Source organism: Pectinophora gossypiella, chromosome 1 (genome assembly GCF_024362695.1).
Source record: "Pectinophora gossypiella chromosome 1, ilPecGoss1.1, whole genome shotgun sequence".
Classification (NCBI taxonomy): Eukaryota; Metazoa; Arthropoda; class Insecta; order Lepidoptera; family Gelechiidae; genus Pectinophora; species Pectinophora gossypiella.
The window spans coordinates 8,383,446-8,405,392 of NC_065404.1; the positions used below are offsets into that span (position 1 = coordinate 8,383,446).

At 38.2% G+C, this 21,947-nt stretch overlaps 1 protein-coding gene across 7 annotated transcripts in view; it reads right to left on the bottom strand.

Annotated features, from left to right (window-relative positions):
* LOC126367591 (neural-cadherin) overlaps nucleotides 1-21,947 on the bottom strand; it is a 302,187-nt gene that overhangs the window by 219,306 nt on the left and 60,934 nt on the right. For all 7 annotated transcript variants that reach the window (XM_050011191.1, XM_050011210.1, XM_050011199.1 and 4 more), the window contains 3 exons: nucleotides 19,576-19,765; nucleotides 18,645-18,827; nucleotides 10,567-10,756 (listed from right to left, as the gene is read on the bottom strand). In XM_050011191.1, the coding sequence (XP_049867148.1) occupies nucleotides 10,567-10,756; nucleotides 18,645-18,827; nucleotides 19,576-19,765 (563 nt within the window). The remainder of the gene's footprint in view (nucleotides 1-10,566; nucleotides 10,757-18,644; nucleotides 18,828-19,575; nucleotides 19,766-21,947) is intronic.

The window sequence follows — 21,947 nt, forward strand, 5'->3', positions numbered from 1 at the left end:
TAAGCTATAACTTATAGGTTGTATATACGTAGTGTTGCAAGCCCGTGTTTTTACTTTGGAAGCGTTATCAATCATACTATTTCGGGTGACATAAGTGGACCCTCCTCATACGGGCTCTAACTTCCATTACTCATAAGACTCCGCCCAATGCTGATACCCTGTTACCCAATAACATAGTAGGTACGACATAATAAGAACAAAAAACTAACATCTTTAAAGACAATGTGCGATGGCATCTATGCAAATACGTCTAATACACATAAAATTCGACGGTATATTGTCACGCGATAAGAGAATCTTTGTAAGGGGTATAAGAATGAAAGCAGAACAGTTGTGTTTGTTGGAAAATTCAATCCCAGCGCCCCGAGCTTCAGAGCGAGCAATCAGCGCATAGTTAGTTACCTAATCATGTTGAATGGTTAGATAACTCGGCGGTTATTGTTAATAACCGTTTCTATACTTTTCTTACAAATAGGCTGTCACGAACTAACTGGGCAGCGACTGCCTGGTCTCCGGGCTGTCATGGAATGACATTTTTGTTTTATTATTTGACACATTTTTTGTTCTGTTTTTGACTTTCTGCGGTGCTCTCTTACGTTGTATTTTGCACAATATTTTGGCTACTCTTATTTCGTTTCATTACGTATTATCACGAGCCGCCGAGCTATAAGTCCGTTACATAGCGAAAGCCTAGAAATCTTTAAAAGTGTTTATTTTATTTTTTAGATCAGTCCATCTTGACCTGAATTTTATCCCCAGAAAATTCTCTTCAAAAGAAGTCTTTATATGAGGCTTAAATGGGATTAGGTAAATAGAGGATAAAAATACTGGGTGACTGAGATGGATCTCATTACAAACTTACAAGGTTTGGATGTTATGTGCTCGTTTATGTCGTCTAACGGATATTGGACTTGTCAAACTATAAGTCAAGTTCGAGGTCTTTGAGGGTGACTGTCTACTCCAAGTAATTACGATAAAGTACCTCTATACTCTATAATCTTTGGTTCGATATGGGACGATAGATACTGTTTCCTTGTCTAATAAACAGCAGAGGGACTTTTTAGACGTACATTAAATTCATAAATAAACTTACGCCTGGAAACATGGATTGTACAAAATCACATAAAATCAGAAAATAACTCGGCCTACGTGGTCTAGTGATTAGAGCGTTGGTCTCTCCGTCTGGAGACCCCGATTCGATTCCCGATGGGCACATAGTAAAACATGGTGAACCGCTTGGTGGCAGGTTATCCAACCCTCATACCCCATAAAAAAATGTAAAGGGACACAATTACAATCTCACTGTGAGGTCACATGTTCGAATCCATCACGGGCGTAAAACAATAATATTCGAATTTGTTTTCGAATTCAAGTTTGAATCATAAATGATTATCTTGTCCTCATCGGCAAAGGAAAATATCGCAAAGACACCAACTTTCCCGAAAAATGCGTTTCGGAGGTATGTTACCTATCCTGTATTGGGATGGTTTTCCCTTTGCGAGTTAGAAGGCCAGAGCTGATAAGTCTGGTTAGGTAAGCGGACTCCGTTAAAACGAGATAACGGCAGGGCGATGATGTTATAGGACCCAATTCCTCTGTCTGTTTTTACGACATTTAATTTAATACAGCTCAATGGGTAGCCAGCATAGAAGACGTGAAAGACGTAGCTACGTATAAGAAATTGTCTTATAAAAAAAATAAAAAGACCTGTTCCACTTTATAAAACAAACAAATGCAAAAATCAATGCGCGCGCACTATCAAAACGTTCCGAGATCTCTTATCGTTGTCATTGATTTTATTAATATTAAGAAAATAATTTTGCAGATTTTCCTTTATCTAATTAAATGAATATTAAGTCAGAAGAGGATATAGTCAAAGATTAATTATGTAGTCTTTTACGGAAGTACCTCATAAGGGATAATTTGGTATTTAGCTGCCAGTGCTTCGGAAGGCACGTTAAGCCGTTGGTCCCGGTTACTATTTACTGATGTAAGTGAGTAATCGTTATATGAGCCATGTGGGCCTTTGGCGGCTCAATCATAACCCTGACACCAGGGTTGATGAGGTTGGTATTCCACCTCACAACCCACACGATAAGAAGAAGCTGCCAGTTACCGTTGCCATATGCGGCAAGGGGCCTTAGTCAAGTTGCAAACTGTTACGAAGAACTACAGTGTGGGTAATTAAGGTATAGGTGACATATCAATTAGGTGACTTTTTATTCGATTACACTGTTGGCTTCGTTCATTTGCAAGTTTGCTAATGTTTTTGTAAAAAAAATTTTAGCTCTCCCCACCTCTATAGGGATTACAAGCGTGAGTTATGTCCGTCTGTCTGTCACAAACAGTTGAACTCGCTGCAAGTAATTTTCAAACGATTTGTAAAATGTCTCGCTCTTGTTATTAGCTCATACATCTTCCGCCTTCCAATCAAAGCTAATTTATAAGTTGTTAGACGTACAAAAGCAATAATGAAAGTTGTTGTCATGGCACCGAACAGAGCAATTTGGTCGTGAACAGAGATGTTACAAATTAATTATTAGTGCTTTTAATTAGCCGCTTATTGAACCGCCCGGCGCGAGCCGGCCCCAGTCCAACTAGCGTGTTTTAATTAAACTCGCCTACCAGAGACGAATCTCTACAAATTCTTCCAAAAAAACAAAACAAGGCTGCGTGTTATGAAGGTACTTATCATAAAATTAATTAGAAATGTTTAAGTTATTCGCGAACGTTTAGAACGAATACGTAAACAGCCTATATACGTCCCACTGCTGGGCACAGGCCTCCCCTCAATCATCCGGAGGGGGTATGGAGCATACTCCACCACGCTGCTCCAATGCGGGTTGGTGGAGGTGATTTTTACGGCTAATAGCCGGGACCAACGGCTTAACGTGCCCTCCGAAGCACGGAATCATCTTACTTTTCGGACAATCAGGTGATTCAAGCCTGAAAAGTCCTTACCAAACAAAGGACAGTCTCACAAAGTGATTTCGACAATGTCCCCATCGGGAATCGAACCCGGACCTCCAGATCGTGAGCCTTACGCTCTAACCACTAGACCACAGAGGCTGTTAGAACGAATAAGGAAACGAAATTGGAAGTGCGCACACACGCTCGCTAGGTTAGGTGATTTTTATGACAGCTAAAGGCGCGGTTGCTGGAACTTATGGCGCCTATAAACGTAGCTCCTGTTGAGTTGACGATTTAGGAAAATTTATCCCTCCCCCGCCCCCACCGACGCAGAAAGCTTTCAAATTACCAGGATTCGTCTCGTGAATAGCCGTCGTAATGACGGGGAAAATTTTGTTACAACCAATTTTATATTATAAATAAAATGATTTAACGACGCTGCAAAATCCAGCCCCTTTAGAGTGTTATCGCTTAATTCCATATTGAATGTTTAAAAAGACGTTATAAAGGCGCACTTATTAATTTAAATTGTATAGGGAAATAAGAAGTGTAAATAGGTACTTACCACAGTTGGCTGCCGATGTAGTATTCATAAGAACGCGGGATTTGAGATGCGGAGCTGGGTGTTCAACGAACAAGCAGCCTTGAAACTTCTCCCGGATGATCTTTTACTGAGTCCATTGGTAGAAGACGTTGTTTCAGGAACAGATTTGATAAACAGTAATTCAACAGACCGGGCATAGAAAACCTACTAGGTATTTGACGAATTATGAATGTTTTTTACTCGATCATACTGTTAATATATTTCAAGAATCTTAGTAACAACATCCATGGTAGCGTCAACAAGGCGCACCATTAACAAAATATATACACCTGAGGTAGGTTATAAGGTTCCCCCACTAGATGGGGCCCATGCTATGGGGTATCGCCGCCAAACCGCGGAAGAATGCGAAAGCGTCCCCGCAGCTCGGCATAACGGCGATGATACGGACACCGGCAGGTTTTAGTCGGTGCAATCCTGATATAACCCCCTCCCACTACCCCCGCGGCATGATAGTATGCGGTGGACATTTCCCCTCAAAAAAAAGTTATTATAAGGTTAGTGATGAATGCATGGAATTAATGGATAGGCAATTATCCTTTTATAATCCCCTTTGACATTATTTATATCAAAAATCAAAAACTCTTCTTGAACTTGGAATCAGATGGATTATTTAGGAGATCCGTCAGATTCAACAACAACAAACCAATAAAGAAGTTGAAAGATAGGTAATCAGCCCTACCTAGAAGAACCCAGACTTAGAAGACCTAGAAGTAGGTAAGTAAAACATACTAACTACTCTACATGGGTACAATTTCGAAATACATAGAATGAACGAACCTACTAAATACATTTATCCATATTAATAATATGATAAGTGAAGGAGTTAGAAGTCTGCCAAAAACACTGCTAATAATGTAGGTAATAACGGAAATAAATCATTCCAATGAGAAAAACAAAAGCTATTGCCACGGAGACCACTTGTAATAGCAGAAAAACAACGCCTACTTCAGTCTTAAAAAAGAGTGTAAATTATTTACGCGAACGTAAATGACAAAAGTTTTTTTCCACTTTCCCTCCTCTAGGGATCGTTGATTTGTACCCGCATTTATCTGTATAGCAGGTCATAACATAATCATAATGTGAAGGATTTTGTAAAGTTGAACTGCAGTCAACAAGTGAGAAGTAGAACAAGGTAGCAGGTAGCAGCAGTTGGCAGATTGTTACGCAAACAGCAATATTTAGTAGGTGGCAGCGGTAATCCTCGAAGCAAGCAGTGCACTTGGCGCCCTCATCACGAATTCTCGAGGGCACGTTAAATGTAGGCCACAAGTTCCCGGCAAGACGGAATATTGCTTTGTCACTTGGCGACATCGTACAGTTCCCTAAGCCCAAGTAATTGGAAATAGTTGAAATAGGCGACTGAAGCAACATCGTTCCGTGTCTCGGCTTTCCAACAAGTCTCTGGCGTGATTCCATAAGACATCCGACGTTTCAAACGGAACGAAATTTGTATAAATGGAAGTAAATAGGTAAACAACGGAATGTTGAGTACGATTTACGTTGAACTCAGAATGTGAAATGCAACATTATTTTTTTTATCCGCTAAAGAAAAAACCTCCAGAAATGCGAATAATTAAGAAAATATAAAAATAACAAGAATTGCTCAACGTATGGCGTTACGAATACGAGGAAAGAAATAAAATATTTTCATCCATTAAAATAAAACAAAACATTGCAGAAACAAAAAACACGCATCAGCGACGAGATGACTGAAATTCAAAAGCCCCACGTGTAACAACAGTCAAATTAAAAAGTCGAAATAAACGAACGATAAATGTTAGCAGGGAACGCGTGGCGTGGTTCGCATGGAAGTGCCACAAACGCGAAAGAAAGGTGAGTCTAAATGAGAGCGGGAATTTTGTAAGAGACACGCAGAGCTGTAGCTAGGGGCCTGGAGATAGTGATATTGTCCTTCAAAGAAGAAGATTTATTTTTCCAAATAGACAATTTAATGAAGTAAAAAATGAAAATAGTCAAAAACTACGATAAAGAAAACACTGTACGTAAGAGACTTAGCGCATGGCGCGGAAATAAAACTTTGTCCATTAACTAAAAAAATTTGCTAACTCAATTCCCTCGGCAATCATCGTATTTGCCAATACAAATAATATCATTGCGAAAAAATCTAAGTCGTTTAACGGTACCCAGAAACAAACGGTTTACAGATAGTTTGTATTCAATGTTTGCCGAAGAACATTAAACAAATACAAGCACTGTACAATCAAGTCGAATAGGAGTAGTCTTGGAATAGTAATCATTTTTGCAATTAAAATGTACAATAACAATCAAAAAATTCTTCGCAAAGTGTGTTCCAAGATGGCGTTTGCACCCTTGGTGCGTGACCTAAGTACGGCCCTCGCAAATACAAACTACGGCAAGTCTACAATGTTATTCAGGTTTTATTTCAACACAAATTAGCATGAGTTTAAATGGTGGAACGACAACACTAAACCTCATAATGCGAACTTTATGGTCAATTACAGTAAAAAGTTCTTTCGTTCAGTGTTACAAATCATTTGTGCAAATTTGTGAAAATGGTACAGAACTGACTGTGCATCAGCAGACCGTAGTATTTTTTTTACTTCTTAATAAGTCATCATCACCAGCCCACTAACGTCCCCACTGCTGGGGCACGGGCCCTATGGATGGATAGGGAGATCGGGCCTTAAACCACCACGCGGGCCCAGTGCGGATTGGTGGTTATTAACGACTGCTAGTGCAGCCGGGACCAACGGCTTAACGTGCCCTCCCTCGCACGCAGGAGCTCGAGATGAAAACTTTTTTTTTGTGGTCACCCATCCTATGACCGGCCTTTGCGAAAGTTGCTTAACTTCAACAATCGCAGACCGAGCGCGTTTACCGCAGCGCCACCGAAGTACCGAAGTAGCACCGAAGTGAAGAACTTATTAATAATTAAATATCCTTTTTTATATAAAAGTGACAATTTCAAGAAATTCATATTATTCATGAATGAGAGGAAATGTTGATCAACGTTTATCGTTTACAATTGGAAATGGACAAACCGAAGTTGTCTACAAAAGTTGTAGAGGGCGGGCGCAACGACCATCCTCTCCTTCATTATTATTAGATTCATTGTTTTTCGCTTGACGCCATCTACCGTGTTTTATAATTTCGTGAATAATTCATAGGAACATTTCATCAATGATAAAGCCCGCGTGTAATTTTCGCTGGCTTTTCCTTAATTCTCTGTTAATAAAAAAGGGACAACTCTCATTTTAACAGAATGCAGAGTACTTCTGAGACTAGTTCGTGTATCGTTCAAACGAAAACGAACGAATATATAAAGTGGTAAAATATTCTGTTTATTTATATTTCTGTTATATTAATAACATCCAATTTTGGCAAATCAAAGCTTTGATGAGCGCGGAAGATATTTTAGCATCCAATAAGTACATGTATATCAATATTTGAGTATTCTAAATGCATTTAGTTGGACTGAAAGAGTTAATAATGAGGAAGTGCTAGTAAGAGTAAGGGAAAGTTCTTAAGGACAGAAGAGGCAAGATGATTGGACACTGAATAAGACACGACGAATTTATTAAAAACATCATAGAAAGGAAGCTACAAAGAAAGAGAGGAAGGGGAAGAGCTTACATGGAATAGATTAAAGAGAAGGCGAACGTCGTGTCTTATAAGGAGGTGAAGGAATTGGTCTTTGATAGACAAGAATGGAGAATGCTACACGGACAAGAGCGTGGCTCTTAAGTTAGTGATGATGAAATGCATTTAAAGGCAATACCCCCGAAATCTCCAGAATTACAAAGAACGACACGTGTATTTATCTTAGGTTCTAGATATAAATGCTAAAGATGGTTTTCTTGAAGGGGGCAAAGATAGTGTACCTATGGAAATCAATGGCTTTTCTGATAGTAACAATACACATAAACATGTATATTAAATAGGCTATGCATTAGAAAAAAATCGTCAATATAGCTTGCCAGCTTGCTGTCTTTCTGTGAATGTCACAAAGGCTTCAGTCAGGCAGAATTTGAACTCTACCTTTGAGTGACATGAAAATAAAAATAGAAATAGGATGTACCCTACCGGAGTGCCGCACTATGTAAACCTCGGTTATGTTTGGCACACACTATTCAATCTGCGAAAATATTCCACGCAGATTGGCAAATCCTTTCACTATCACGAGAAGCAAGGCAAAGTTTAAAAGTACAATAATGGTGACGTGCAGAGGTATCTATTAAAAGGATCTTTACGTACGATTCCGTACTGAAGCCTGATATCATTTTTCTAAATAATTTTGACGTTTAGTCTTGGTAAGACTGTTACCAGACTAAAATAATAAATTAAAATACTATTAAATTCTTGTAACTTACGGGATTATGACTGATTTATAAACTCAAAAACTGAGTTCAAAAAGAGCTCGCAAAAATAATAAGCAATTAATGAAATCTACCTTTTAATGAAACATTCAAAAAGTAATTGCATTAGTCTCTTACGAAAACTAGATTACCCGTAATTGAAATATTTTTCAATATCGTAATAAAGCTTTATGGTCTTTGCTACAATTAAGTTCGTTTAAAGAGACGTTTAAAGTGAACATTGAATTAATCCGGTGAATCCGAATAATTTGGATGCTTTAAATAAACTATCCTGTTGAATTTGGGAATTTTCATTTCGCCTGTTTCAGCGGCCGAGAGAGGAAGAATGCGGGTCCCTGCACAAATAAACATCTTACCGCTACGTCGTAAATACGTATGCTAGGAATTGGGGAAGTGACGATAAATTGTAATTATACCTACGAGTACAATCCTCGTGTAAAAGAATCCGGCAGTAGTTTTCGAAATGGGTCGTAATTTGTTTGTTTGTACCGTAATCTATTATTGATTGCGTGAAAAATGTTATAGAGAAATGAGGACTCTAAAGAAGGAGGATATAGAAAAGGTAAGCTTCCTGAGTAAATGATTAGAAAAGATTATAGTGTTAGCAATTCGTAGTATGGATGTGGCTCACACGAGGTGATCAGTATGCGAGCCGCGAGCGCACACGCCGCCCCGCGCGCCGCGCCCCCACGCCGCCGCAGCAGCTGCAATATGCTGAAATTGCTACGTGGCCTGCCGCCACAATACCACAAGTACCATAAAATCCCCCAACCGATACTTTAATCCATTTGTCTTACGTCGCGTAATCAAAAACACAATATTTCACTACCGAGATTAATATTAATTTATCATTGATTAATCACCCAAAACTCTCTTAAGAATATACTTTGAAATCCCCTAAGTAAAATCGAACGTGGAAACAGATGGAGTATTCCCAGCACGTAAACAAAGATAACAGTATAAATTTACGATCGGGAAATAGTTAGTTCAAGGTTTTATTGAGTCGTATGAATTATAGCGTCGGTGAATGGCATATCAAGGAAACGTAGCGTCGTTATGTAAGCACTAAGCTGATCTAAAGCCCTCTATTGTGCACGTGAGACAGATATAGGGATGAGAAGCTTACGGGATTAGGGCCTCGGGCGCGGCTGATTATGCCGCTGCTTGATTTACGATGACGCGATACGGCAACGCGTCTGGGACCTGCTTACCTAACAGCTCGTCGAAAACGGACAATTTATAGTGTCACATGTACCGATACAATCAATTCCACTCGAAAAAACAGAGTGAAATATGAGACCTCCATGTGTCAATATTCACGAAGAGGGTCGGGGCTACAGAGTAGCGAGGAATGGGTTTTTGGAATGGAGGCCGACAAAGCGCGAAACTTTGAACGTTAAGAGTACTTCCAAAGAGAAAAAGTCATTTGAATGCGGGTCGTGGCAGTGATTAGCCTGAGGACCGGTGCGAGCCTCCGAGCCCGAGAGCCTCTCGACCCGCCCCTACATCTGTGCACGTGAATGAAATTATTTCTATGCCCACCGACTACCTTCCTGAAATATTTTTTTGTTAATATCGAAAAGGGAAAGCTCTTATAACTAAGTGTTTATTTATTGAGCAAATAGAAATCATGATTGGTAGAGACCTGTCTATATATAAGTATAAATCAATTTCATTTCTGGCTATTATGTACGTTTCAATGGTTCCATTTCGAGATCTTCATAACGAGAAACTCGATAGATATGAATGCCGCGAGTAATCAAACTATAATAGTTATTTTGAATGCTGCAATTACCGCCTACTTGTTTATATGTTTACACAAACGTTTAGGTAATCCTCTATACAATTTATTGCCTATGTATAAACGAGTAAGTTACGATTTTTACATTTATAGTCTGTTGTTTTAGTCTTTTATAATAAACATACCTACCTATCTATATGAAGGTATACTTAACCCTTTGTATCAGTACCTGATTCGATTTCAACAGTCACGTGTCCATTCACATGACTGAAAGTAGATACCTAAACCTAATAAGGATACATCGGAAGGAAAGACGTACGTACGGTCACGAGTACTAATAGGTATGTATACATTTTGATATCATATCACATTTACTTTTTTGACAAATTAAACCGTAACTCTCATTAAATGTGAAATATGATAGTGCGACAGGGTTCTAAAGTGGGTACATGATATTACTCATGACTGTACCTGTGGGGCTGAGATCCAGGCAATTGGTGAATGTCATCTGAGCCAAATATCAGTGCGATATGGAAACAAATGCTGCTTAAACATATAGAGTAAATGACAATTTATATACTTTTCACGAATAGTCAGAATCCTTCTATGGAATTCGGATGAATAAGACGTCATCGAAAAATGATCATACATCGATACATTTGTTGCATGATTACCATGTGGTCCAATACTGGAAACCTTACCCTTCTTCTTCTTTGCGAGTCGATGGCGATCGAAACTAAATTTTTGCTGACCATTAATTGGCCACGCTTACGGCATTGTCAGTGGCTTCGTAAAGGTCTTTAATAGTGCAGGTGTTGGGGCACTTAGGACAGCACAAAAGGTGAGCCATAGTTTGTGGTGATACTCCACACTCGCAATCATCACAAATATCGTAGAAAAATAAGATCGAGCGCTATGAGGAAGGATAGGTTAGGTTAAAGTTAAAGACATACCTGAGTTAGGCTGGTTGTCAGAGTTGGGGCGCGCCGAGGGTGCTCCGTCGCGCGCCTCCACTTCGAGGGCGTAGGCTCCCTGCTTCTCTCTGTCGAACACCACCTTCGTGAAGATCTCTCCCGTCTGCATGCTGATCTCGAAGAAGTCCTTGCCCTCGTTCCGCGGAGAGTCCACGATGTAATAGTACACCTATAAATCAATCAAAATATAAATATAACGACACGACTAAATTCCCAATCGGGAATATAATGGCATAGAATAAGGAATAATACTACGTATAGGAGCTCGGTGGCGCAGCGGTTAACGCGCTCGGTCTGCGATTGTTAAAGTTAAGCAACTTTCGCAAAGGCCGGTCATTGGATGGGTGACCACAAAAAAAAATGTTTTCATCTCGAGCTCCTCCGTGCTTCGGAAGGCACGTTAAGCCGTTGGTCCCGGCTGCATTAGCAGTCGTTAATAACCATCAATCCGCACTGGGCCCGCGTGATGGTTTAAGACCCGTTCTCCCTACCCATCCATAGGGAAGGCCCGTGCCGCAGCAGTGGAGACGTTAATGGGCTGATGATGATGACTACGTATAGAACGGCAGCTCTCCGCTTCCCACCAGCGTCTGAGCTAGGTTTACCTCACCATCGAACATAGTTTAACCTTGAATCGTATGGGGTCAGACGTCACACACCCAAATGCGCGTGTAGGATAATCACAATGTGTAGTCTGAGTAAAATGAGGTTGTTTGTATGAAGTGTCCGGGGTGTGCCAGAGGTGCATCCAAAGCATAATGAAGTAAATACCTGTATAACCGAACTTTATTAGACGAACGCTTCACGTGATAGGTGGTGAACCGTATCATCTGTACGTAATGGTCGATAGCCAATTTTTAGATTATGGTTTGGTTATTTTCTAATTATGGTTAGGTATATTTTTAGTATATATGGTTTATATTATATTGAGTATTTATTAATATATGTACGTATAGTATAGAGTATTTATTATATTAACTTTAGTTTTACTTATAGGTATTTATTTTTTATTGCACCATCCCGCATCCAAGTTGTTTGTAAATGTTTGTTTCCTTTTGGTGGTTGCCTGGAAGAAATTGCTCTAGAGCAATAAGGCCGCCCAAATTGTACTGTTTCCATGTGTTATGTCTGATTGTTGAAATTTTAGTTCTGTGCAATAAAGTATATTTGATTTGATTTGATTTGAATTTTTATTTAATAAAGATCTTTTTATTTGTTCTCCACAATGTATATAGGTGGGTTACATAAAATAATGCACAATTGAAGGGTATCTACGCGTGGAGACTAGCGCCCGAGATATGCCTGAGCCTGTGTTTCGGGATCACCAGTGCTCCAGATGTACTTCCTAATAATTAATCAGTCTATTATCATCGGAACAATTCCAATACCGACGATCGAACTGATAACCCAGCTTAAGGCAAACCAGTAAGTAGACCACAGGAAACAGTGACAATTTAATTGTACACCAGGAAAAAAGCATTCAAGAAATGATTAAGGAAAAATTTTAATTTTTTTATCAACTCATTCTTACCAACGAAGCTTTGAATTTTTAATTATACGATTTCCCTCATTGTCATCTCTAGAGAAAGTTTTCTAATCAATTTTAAAACAATAAATTATAAATCCACCACAATGTTTTCTGCCTGCACCAATAGCAACTCAATTATTTACTGCTCAAGTCTATTGCGATATTGTTTGTATTATAATTTTCTTAGAATCTATTTTTATATTGCATAGCAACAAAAGCTTTATCTTTCAAATTATCTTAAATAGTTAGTAGGCAGGTTAAGGAAGCAGGTGAGATAATAGAATGGAGAGAACGTGTCTCGAGCTCCCAAAGAAAACCGTTCAATACAAATGGAACTCGCACAAATATAAACTTTATAGACATTGAATAGATATCGTATAGAATCTCTAAGTTTAAACCTCGCAAACAGCTTCACCCGTGGACTGGATTGTAAGTACAAAAGGTTTGGATTTCCTATTCCCTCTGAATCCTGTTTGAAAGCCACAACAACGTCATGAATAAATTTCAATAGCAACCGATAGAACAATATAACGTATTCAAGAGCTCCCCAAAGATATCGAGGTCTGATATCAGCAGTGTCGCGACATTCTCAGGGGCTCAACTAAATCTCGTCATTGACTTAAACAAACAGGTGTTCTTAGTTTGTATACACCTATCTATACAAAGTTCTGTGCAAACTTCAAACTCCGAAACAATATCTGGGAGCCAATTAGCGCTTCCAATCACGGCAACCGCGAGAAGTTTGTAAATTCGAATTTATTTCGTTAATAAACTTAAAACTTCCAACGCACGAAACGTGAGTAAATAAACACGACTTTTGGTAGATGACTCGTGTCATCAGCAATAAAATCAAAGTATCTAGGTACTGCCGGCAAACGAAGGCAATCTATTTAATTATTCACAATTGAACACCAATCCAAAGCGCAATCCCGTTGGCCGAAAATTGCATTTTTATTCCCGCGCGTAGCCGAAAATTATAGGGGAGTAAATTGCACGCGCCGAACGAAATACCAGGCACAATTTTCCATGTACGCTAGATCATTTTAACACGGATTATTTATTAATTTTATGCAGGTAGCGCATCGTATGGCATTACTATATCAAATTTGAATTTTTAAAACATTATTTTCATTGTACATAAAAAAGCAGGCTCAAAGTAGGCCCACAACGTATAAAAACAAAGGAAATCAGCCGAAAACCATCGTTACTCTTCAGGACACGTAACTTAAATAATTTTCGAGATCTCATATAGGTAACACTGGTGTAGGAAAACGAATATTTATGTGACCGGGAATATAATGAAAAAACACGAAGGAAATAGTAAAATATATTCAAAACGTGCCTTCATTGTTGATAAAAATATAGGTACAATAGGACCTTGATTGCTGCATGACAACTACATCATGAGCACACTACGTCCATGTTGGACTCGGAACGAATAAAAAGCATAAATAGAACTCGTTCTACTGTTTTTATTGAAGATTTTCGAAATTCGAATGCAAAGCAAATGTTTTCATAAACCGTATAGCCAAATACACAGATTAAGTAAGTTTAAAGAAGACAAATAGTTAAATTCAAGATTTGCCTAACCACACAGTCCATGCCAACTCGTTAACCTTTGAGCAATCACAGGTCGTATGTACCTACAGAGCTGATCCTTAACTTTAATGTGCCCTTTCTCGATGCTATCAAACATTGTGTAATAGGGAAACGAGAAACCCTTTTGGGAATAGAGGTCAAAGAACCCCGATATGTTAAAAGGCGTACGAATGTAAATCGAAAAATGGAGCTTTTACGTTACAAGGAAATATAAAACAATGTTAAGCTAAAATACTGCCTTGAAAGGTTCTCGAAGATTGAGTTTCGTTGTTATTAAGTTTTAATTATATCCAGCTTAATCCAGTTTGTTCCCGGCTCAGACCATTCCGCTTCCTTTTAGGAGACAAACAGGAAGTTAATATATAAATAAATTGCACTCTAAAGATGTTCAACTGATAGCTTGGACCCAAAAGTATTGTGTACATTCCTATAGATGTTCAAGAAATCAAATGTTTCAATTATCTAACTTAAAAGGCTGATACTTGTAGGCGTAACTCTATTTAACTCTATAATAGCCCAGCTCTATAGGAGTTTTAAATAAAACATTTTATTATATGGTTTGTGCTTGCTAATTTAAATGTCTTTGTAAAGTACCCAAGAAATGCGTTTCGGAGGTATGTGAACGAATATATACTAGGATGGTTTTCCCTTCGCGGGTTGAAATGTCAGACTGGACCTGTCAAATCTTTAGGTTAGATAAGCGGACTCCGTGAAAACGGAGTAACGCTAGGAAGACGACAATTTATTTAGGTACCTTTGTACATAAAATACATTCAGAGTACAGCATAAATTTCGAGCAATCATCCTAACATGGCAATCTATTATTATAATCGTTAATCGCTTAGGTACCGGGTTAAGGTTAAGAAAAGTACACAAAGTTTACTCAAGAAGTTTCATCTCGGCATACGTCTCCAGTGGAGTGAAAAGGGTGTGACAAATGGGGTAGGTGAGGTTGCGACAAGTGATTCTTGTACAACGTGGCGAAAAGGGCAAATTGACCCACGGACATCGACACAATACATCGCACGGCTTGACGAAAATTACGCCCGCTACTGGGTAAATTAATTCATAACAGCATGCGACAATCTTGCCTGATGTTTTGGTCCGAGATGGAACCCACTAAATGACTTTTCATTCCAGACATGTAGCTTAATACTCTAAGATTTTGGACTTTTTGGCGGGAACGGGACGGTTGCTTTCTTCATTGAATAATCTAAATAATTAATACGAAGTGGTGTATTGTGATTAATGCTCGCATTATGTTAGTCGGAAAACATTCGCGATAGTGTTATTATATCGGAATATTCAATAAACAAAGTGTACCTATTTATTTTCGCTTCGTGCCAACAAGCCGCTTTACAACTCGAAAGTTTATGCGGACTTTTGAGTTAATTCGTTTGGGGTTCGGAGTAGGAGTCTGCTCCGAGGATGCGGGCTTAGGTTTCATCAATCATCGTCATCACCTTTTATCATTTCATTAATCATCATCAAGAAAAAAATACGAAGGACATGGCTGGGCATTGTTCCTTTTGCTTTACCCTTCGGGAAAAACCAAAACAAAAAAGTCTATGATTTTTATTCTTTAATTGTCTATGACAGCGTTCTATATTGTTGGCGACTTTTTCGATTATATTCTCTTTGACTTTTTTTTATGAATGGCGAAAAATCTACGGGGAAAAATGAAAAATGTAAGGAGAAATATTCAAATAAACTGTGTCGAAACTGATTACATATATAATTTATTTTAATAATAACCCTGACACCAGGGTTGATGAGGTTGGTCATCCACCTCACAACCCACACGATAAAAGACGAAGAGAAAATTTCTTTTAGGTACATAAACATAACATAAACAGCCTATATAGTACGTCCTACTGGGTTGGTAGAGGTGTTTTTTTACGGCTAATTGCCGGGACTAACGACTTAACGTGCCCTCCACAGCCCGAAATCACCTTATTTTTTCGGACAATCAATTAATTCAAGCCCGCAATGTCCTTACCAAATCAAGAACAGTCTCACAAAGTGATTTTGACAATCGGGAATCAAATCCGGACCACTCTCTACTACTCCACCACGGAGGCTGTTTGCTGCTAGAGACTTTTAGGTACGGTAATGGTTAAAACTCTTGACTTTGGTCCATGTGCGACCCACAGACGAAATTTCGTCGAAGAGAGACGTCAACGCGCAGCGCGAATAACAAAGCTCACACAGCGAAAGACTGTAAGATGTAGCCTTCGCTGTTGTATATTTCAAAAGCATGATTAAAGGCTTCAGTGGCTTCAGCTTTGATAAGAGATCGGTTAATTATAACATTGGGTCAACATCTTAATTGGTGTTGATTGAGGACAAGGTTGTAAATAAACAGACAGATACTCGTACCTTTGAAATAAGTCCCGCCCTAGTAGCGGTTCGTTTAGATCAAATTAAGATCGAAATAGGTCAGAAAGCGTCACTGTTATGAGAAGCTTGTGCTCAGTAAGACTACTTTCAAGTATACCTTTTTTCTATAAGTACGTATCTACTAGATTATATACGAAATGCACACGTGTATATTACATCAGTTTACCTATTTATTGAAGCACATTTAATTACAGCTACTATAGGCCTAACAATCGAAGCCTTCCCTGCCACCAATGCCATTAAACTACTCAACTGGATAAACTCATCGGCATGAATGTTAATTGATCTCAGTTTTGAGCTTTACCACAAAACCACGCAATGTAGAACGGACATGCTGTAAAATTGCGATAAATTATGTTCAGTTTTATAATTTGTATGAGATTGAATGCGTCGGTTTACGGAATAGCGGTACGCGACCAAATTCAAAATTTATCACAACATTGCGGCACGTCCTTACCGCATTCGGATAATATATCGTATTCACCGTTAAACCTTGTTATGTGGTGTCCCTTTTGATAACGAAACATTCTACATAAATAATTTATGCCTACATAATCTTGTAGTCTAGTCGAAAGTCTTCGCAGAAAAATAATTATATTCCAAATTGATTTTCTCTTACTTCGAAGAAAAAAGTTGACAGCCATAAATGGAGAGAGAACCGCTTTCATAATTGAGAAATTATATTTAATTAAAACAGATGAACCTATGAAAAATTCTGAACGAAGAAACATATCAAAAATAATGGAAGCACTTTTAAAAATATTTTTTACGTTATGGAAAAAATGGCTTTCAGGTCTTTGGTCGAATCTTAACACAGAGGTCCTCAGGTGGAGAGTCTCAAAAGTCAAATTATTTTATAACGTAATGGGGTCGCAGTAGGGATTGCAATCCGGAAAAACGGATCCGGTAGTCCGGCGGATCCGGCATCACTTAATGCAGTTTGTGAGAAAATAATATACTAGCTATTGCATGAGTAGGTACTTTAAATGCGTTGTGCGTAGTGTTCATGCATCATAAATACCTATAAGACTCGTTTGTTAGCATTCTCAAACACTTTAATAATAATTTTGATCTACATACATAAACTCACGCCTATTTCTCACCGGGGTAAGCAGAGACTATAGAATTCCATTTGCTTTGATCCTGACATACTTCTCTTGCTTCCTCCACATTCATCAATCGCTTCATACACGCACGCCGGTTCAGAGTAGATCGTATTAAACCTTTTCAAAGGACATCTCCAATTTGGTCAATATAAGTCCTTCTCGGTCTCAATGATTTTGATCTCATTTCAGTTAATTACGTAAGGTTAATTGTATCTATTAGATATTATAGTTACTTGATAATGAATATTGTTACTTATAAATTGATCTATCTATGAAAGTGAAATCTAGAAAGACTGAGCTACTCGTTACGTCGTGAAATTATTACTAGTCACCTACATTACTAAATTTTAATTGTTTTCTTGTTGTCTATTTGAAATAAAGTCGATTTTCCGGCTGGATTGATAGGAATCCGGTCGTATCCGGCCGGATTGAAAATGACGCCGGATTGCAATCACTAGGTCGCAGACAGGGTACCTGAGTTTCCTTTCAAGGGATAAGGGCTAAAATTGTCACCTGCAAGGTTGTAAGGACAATGTAAGGACAAAGGTCCATACTTTTATATCATGTTATTCTGCGTAAATCTCGTTGTTTTAGACTCGCTTATGAGAACATAGTCGTAATACTAATAGTGCAATTTGGGGTTGTGTAAGAACACTTGATGAGCATATCGGGAATCGCGTGCCTCAGCCATCTGAACCGACAAGTGACGAGACGCCTCCACTCTTCCATTTTTTTAGGCTTTTATCATATCGGCTATGAGAAATACTCGAGTACCTACTCTTATTTGAGTAGGACACAGGAAAGATTTTGTTTTATTGAAATCAAAAACATGAACATAATACCTTACACGTTAAGGAGCATTGTTAAATCCGACATGGGTTTGTCTCAACGCAAAATATAATCTAAACTAAAATTAAAATCTAATTGGGAACCACTCGAGTACTACAGTAAAATACTGTACGTCAAACATACGGTCAAACACTATATTCTGTTAATTAAATATAGCTTGATTAATTTGAAATGAAAAACAGAAATATAGTATACTGCCTAGTGTGAAAGGTAATGGATTTAATTATTGCAGGAACATGTATTGTATTTCAGGCTTCAATCACCTGATTGTCTGAAAAAATAAGTTGATTCCGTGCTTCGGAGGGCACGTTAAGCCGTTGGTCCCGGCTATTAGCCGTAAAAATACCCCCACTAACCCGCAATGGAGCAGCGTGGTGAAGTATGCTCTATACCTCTTCCGGTTGACTGAGGGGAGGCTTGTGCTCAGCAGTGGGACGTATATAGGCTATTTATGTTATGTATGTATGTATATAGTATATATATTATACTGACAACTGCATAAATAATACGTAAGCTTACCTGCTATTTTTAAGTTTTAAATTTAACATAGCAAAATTTGTAAGTACTTCACTTACCTGGTTGTTAGGGAATGTTCCATCCTTGTCTATCGCATTGACCTGTGTGACCTTCGTGCCAATGGGTTCTCCTTCCAGCACCGTCTCCTGCTCTCGCTCCGTGAACAGAGGTATCTCATCATTGACGTCCTCTAACATGATGTAGACTGTCGCTTCTGATGCCAGTTGTTGTGCTCCGTTGTTCTATGAATATAAGTATATTTTGTCAGTTACCAAAACGCAATGAAGTTGTGATGGAGTAAGGGGAGGCTTGTGCCCAACATAAGATGTAAATGTGTAGACAGTTGATTTGTAAGTAACGTTTGGTTTGAGTTTTAAGGGCCCATTCGAACCCCTACACCGGACTTGCACTGAGTTATTAATTTATCATAAGTGCAGTTTCTATATAACACAATTAGGACTATATACCTCACAGAGTACATAGATATAACCTTAAAATATTTGTACTCCCGCCTACTCAGTTCATTTCTCACTTTCTGCCTTATGATGCCTAACAAGTTGGGTAGCTGACCCAGGCCGCAAATTACACGCGCCATCGAATTTTATCGATCCTTAGTCTGGTGGTGTTTTTAAAATGTTATAGGTCCTTCTACAAATACGAATTGCGATATCAGAAACAAGGCAATCAGAATTTCGCACTAGTGATATAGGTAGTGATATGTATGTACAAGGACTCTATTCTACTAGAAGTCGCGAAGAAGCAGTCAATGAGGTTACCTTAGGTATACCTACATCCAAAGTTATACAGTTACGTGATGCGAAACAGTGTATTGTTTGCGACTCTCTAGAGTTCTAGACAGTAGCTCAATAAACAGAACTAATGATAACGCAATTGTCCTTATAGTATTTGACGCTGCCAATTCTGGCTTATCGCCACCAATACAGCCATCTAAACAAACAATAAGGACCCAAGTATCTAATCTCATCTTACCTCGACTCGGATCGTGAGGTTATACTCCTTGATGCTTTCATAATCCAATGGGTGATTAACTTTTATGTCCGCCCAAGTGAAGCCATTATCGGCCCTTTGTTGTAAATAGAATGTATGGAATTTGTTCGTCTGAGCGGTCGATCCCGGCATCAAACGATAAAACACGGTTGGATTGTTCTCAATGCCCGAACTGAAAACATAACAATGGGTTATAACAACTCCCAAACAAACCACACAATGAAACATCTACTTAGGCACGTGACAACACAAAATATTGCTCCAAATCAAAAACGCTTTAGGGGAACAAAAGCTACTTGTTTACTTTATCGGAAAAGTACAGAAACATTGATGACTTCAAAACATTCATTCGAGTAAACCATTTACATTTCTGTTTATTTTTCCCGTTTTTCCGTAATATATGCCATCCTTTAGTAAGAACGTTGCGATGTAAAAGGGCATAGATGCCCTATATATTGTTGGGTTTTATCTTGTACTATAACTACCACAAGTCACGCACTACTCGGTAGTACAATTTTTAGCATAAGCAAGTAAATGTTTTGTTTTACAAACCCGCCAAAATTATCAATTAGGAAATAATTTTATTGAATAAGCTTCCTCTCACAGACAAACCGAGTAATCGGTTTAGTGGTTTTGATTGTGAAGTATTTCTGTGATGTTTATTTAATAAATACATTTTCTATATTTAAAATAGTACCCGCGCCTTGTGTTATACATTTAGATAGAAATGATCTAGGTAGGCGGTTTACCTAAGCTAAAACCCGTTAAAAAAAGAATACCGAGGGTATAAAAAATCGCAATGACTATTATTTTTAAGTACCAGTAGCACATATAGTTAAGTGCCGTTTGATATGTCTGATAAAATATCAATACCTAGTGGTAGTTAAAAAAAATGTAAATGATTCACTCGTTACTGAAAAAAAATATGACTAATTAGTAAGTAAAGTGAGTTAGTATGGTTTCGTCTCCATATGGTGTGAGTCTGAAATGTGTGGTTTAGGACGAACAGATAGACAATAGATGTGAACCAGGCTCCACGACCAACGTGTGATGCAGACCATCTGAACCTCTTGCTTTTGAAGAAAGTCTATGAAGAAAGTTACTATAGAACTATCAAATAGATATTGCAAAGAAAATAATAGAAAAGTTCCTTAATATCTATAAATAGAATTTGATGTTTTCCTTACGAAGTAAAAGGTACATTAATTTTTATTTTTTTAAATTGTTACGAGTAGAACAAAAATGTTTAGGGTTTAATCTAAAATGGTGCTTTTTGTGGTCGGTTAACCACCCACAACCTTCTTCTTATCGTGTGGGTTGTGAGGTGGAATACCAACCTCATCAACCCTAGTGTCAGGGTTATTACTGAGCCGCCAAAGGCCCCTGACATGACTCATGTAACGACTACATACATACATCAGTAAGTAGTAACCGGGACCAACGGCTTAACGTGCCTTCCGAAGCACGGATCATCTTACGGACAACCCACAACCGACACGATAGAAGAAGTTTGAACAAAATCAAATATATGTATAAGTATTTATAACATAATATGCGTCATAGACTTTCAACAAAGCTACGCTTCATTTGTAAGAATGATTCAGGCTTGCCACCGACCGACACTCAATGTGATAGATGCAAATAAATTATAATGCAGTCACAACTATACGTATCTTTGCCCGAAGTACATACATATGTAATGCACATTCTCCATTTTGATATTCTTCTCGTAGCTAACTACTGGGTGGTGGAGCTGGCAAAACGCCAGCCCCTTTGTTAGGACATTCATCCGAAGTAGTAAACAACTTCGTAATAAAAGATATAAGTTTTATTATATATCCTTTGGACGATAAAATTATTTATAAAGTAGACGTAAAGATACTAGAGACAACTCCATTTCCCGGGTCTTGACTTTGCCAAGAGTCCCATTTATTTACTGGTATTTATACCTACTTCTTTGTATTGGATTAGCTACGAGTATTCCTGACTACTCACATCCGTTGAAGGCACAATTTAAAGATAGTTTATAAGTAACAAACAATGAACTAAAACTTTATGAAATGTGTTATAAAATCGAGAAACTGCTAACTTCCTAAACCGCATACTTAACACGTGAAAGAAAGAGCTAAATCTTTTATGCGATAACTAATATCAAAATAGAAACGAAAGCTTCGAAAGTACTCTAAGAAGGAACCGATTGAAAATTTTCAATCATTTTATTATTTTCAACGCAAAAAAATAAAATAACAAGCACTATGAAATAACATTTAACTTTAAATTAAAATATTGAATGATCGCCTAAGTTCTACTGGCTAAAACATTTAACGATCGTTTTCATGCGTTTCTCTGAGTCA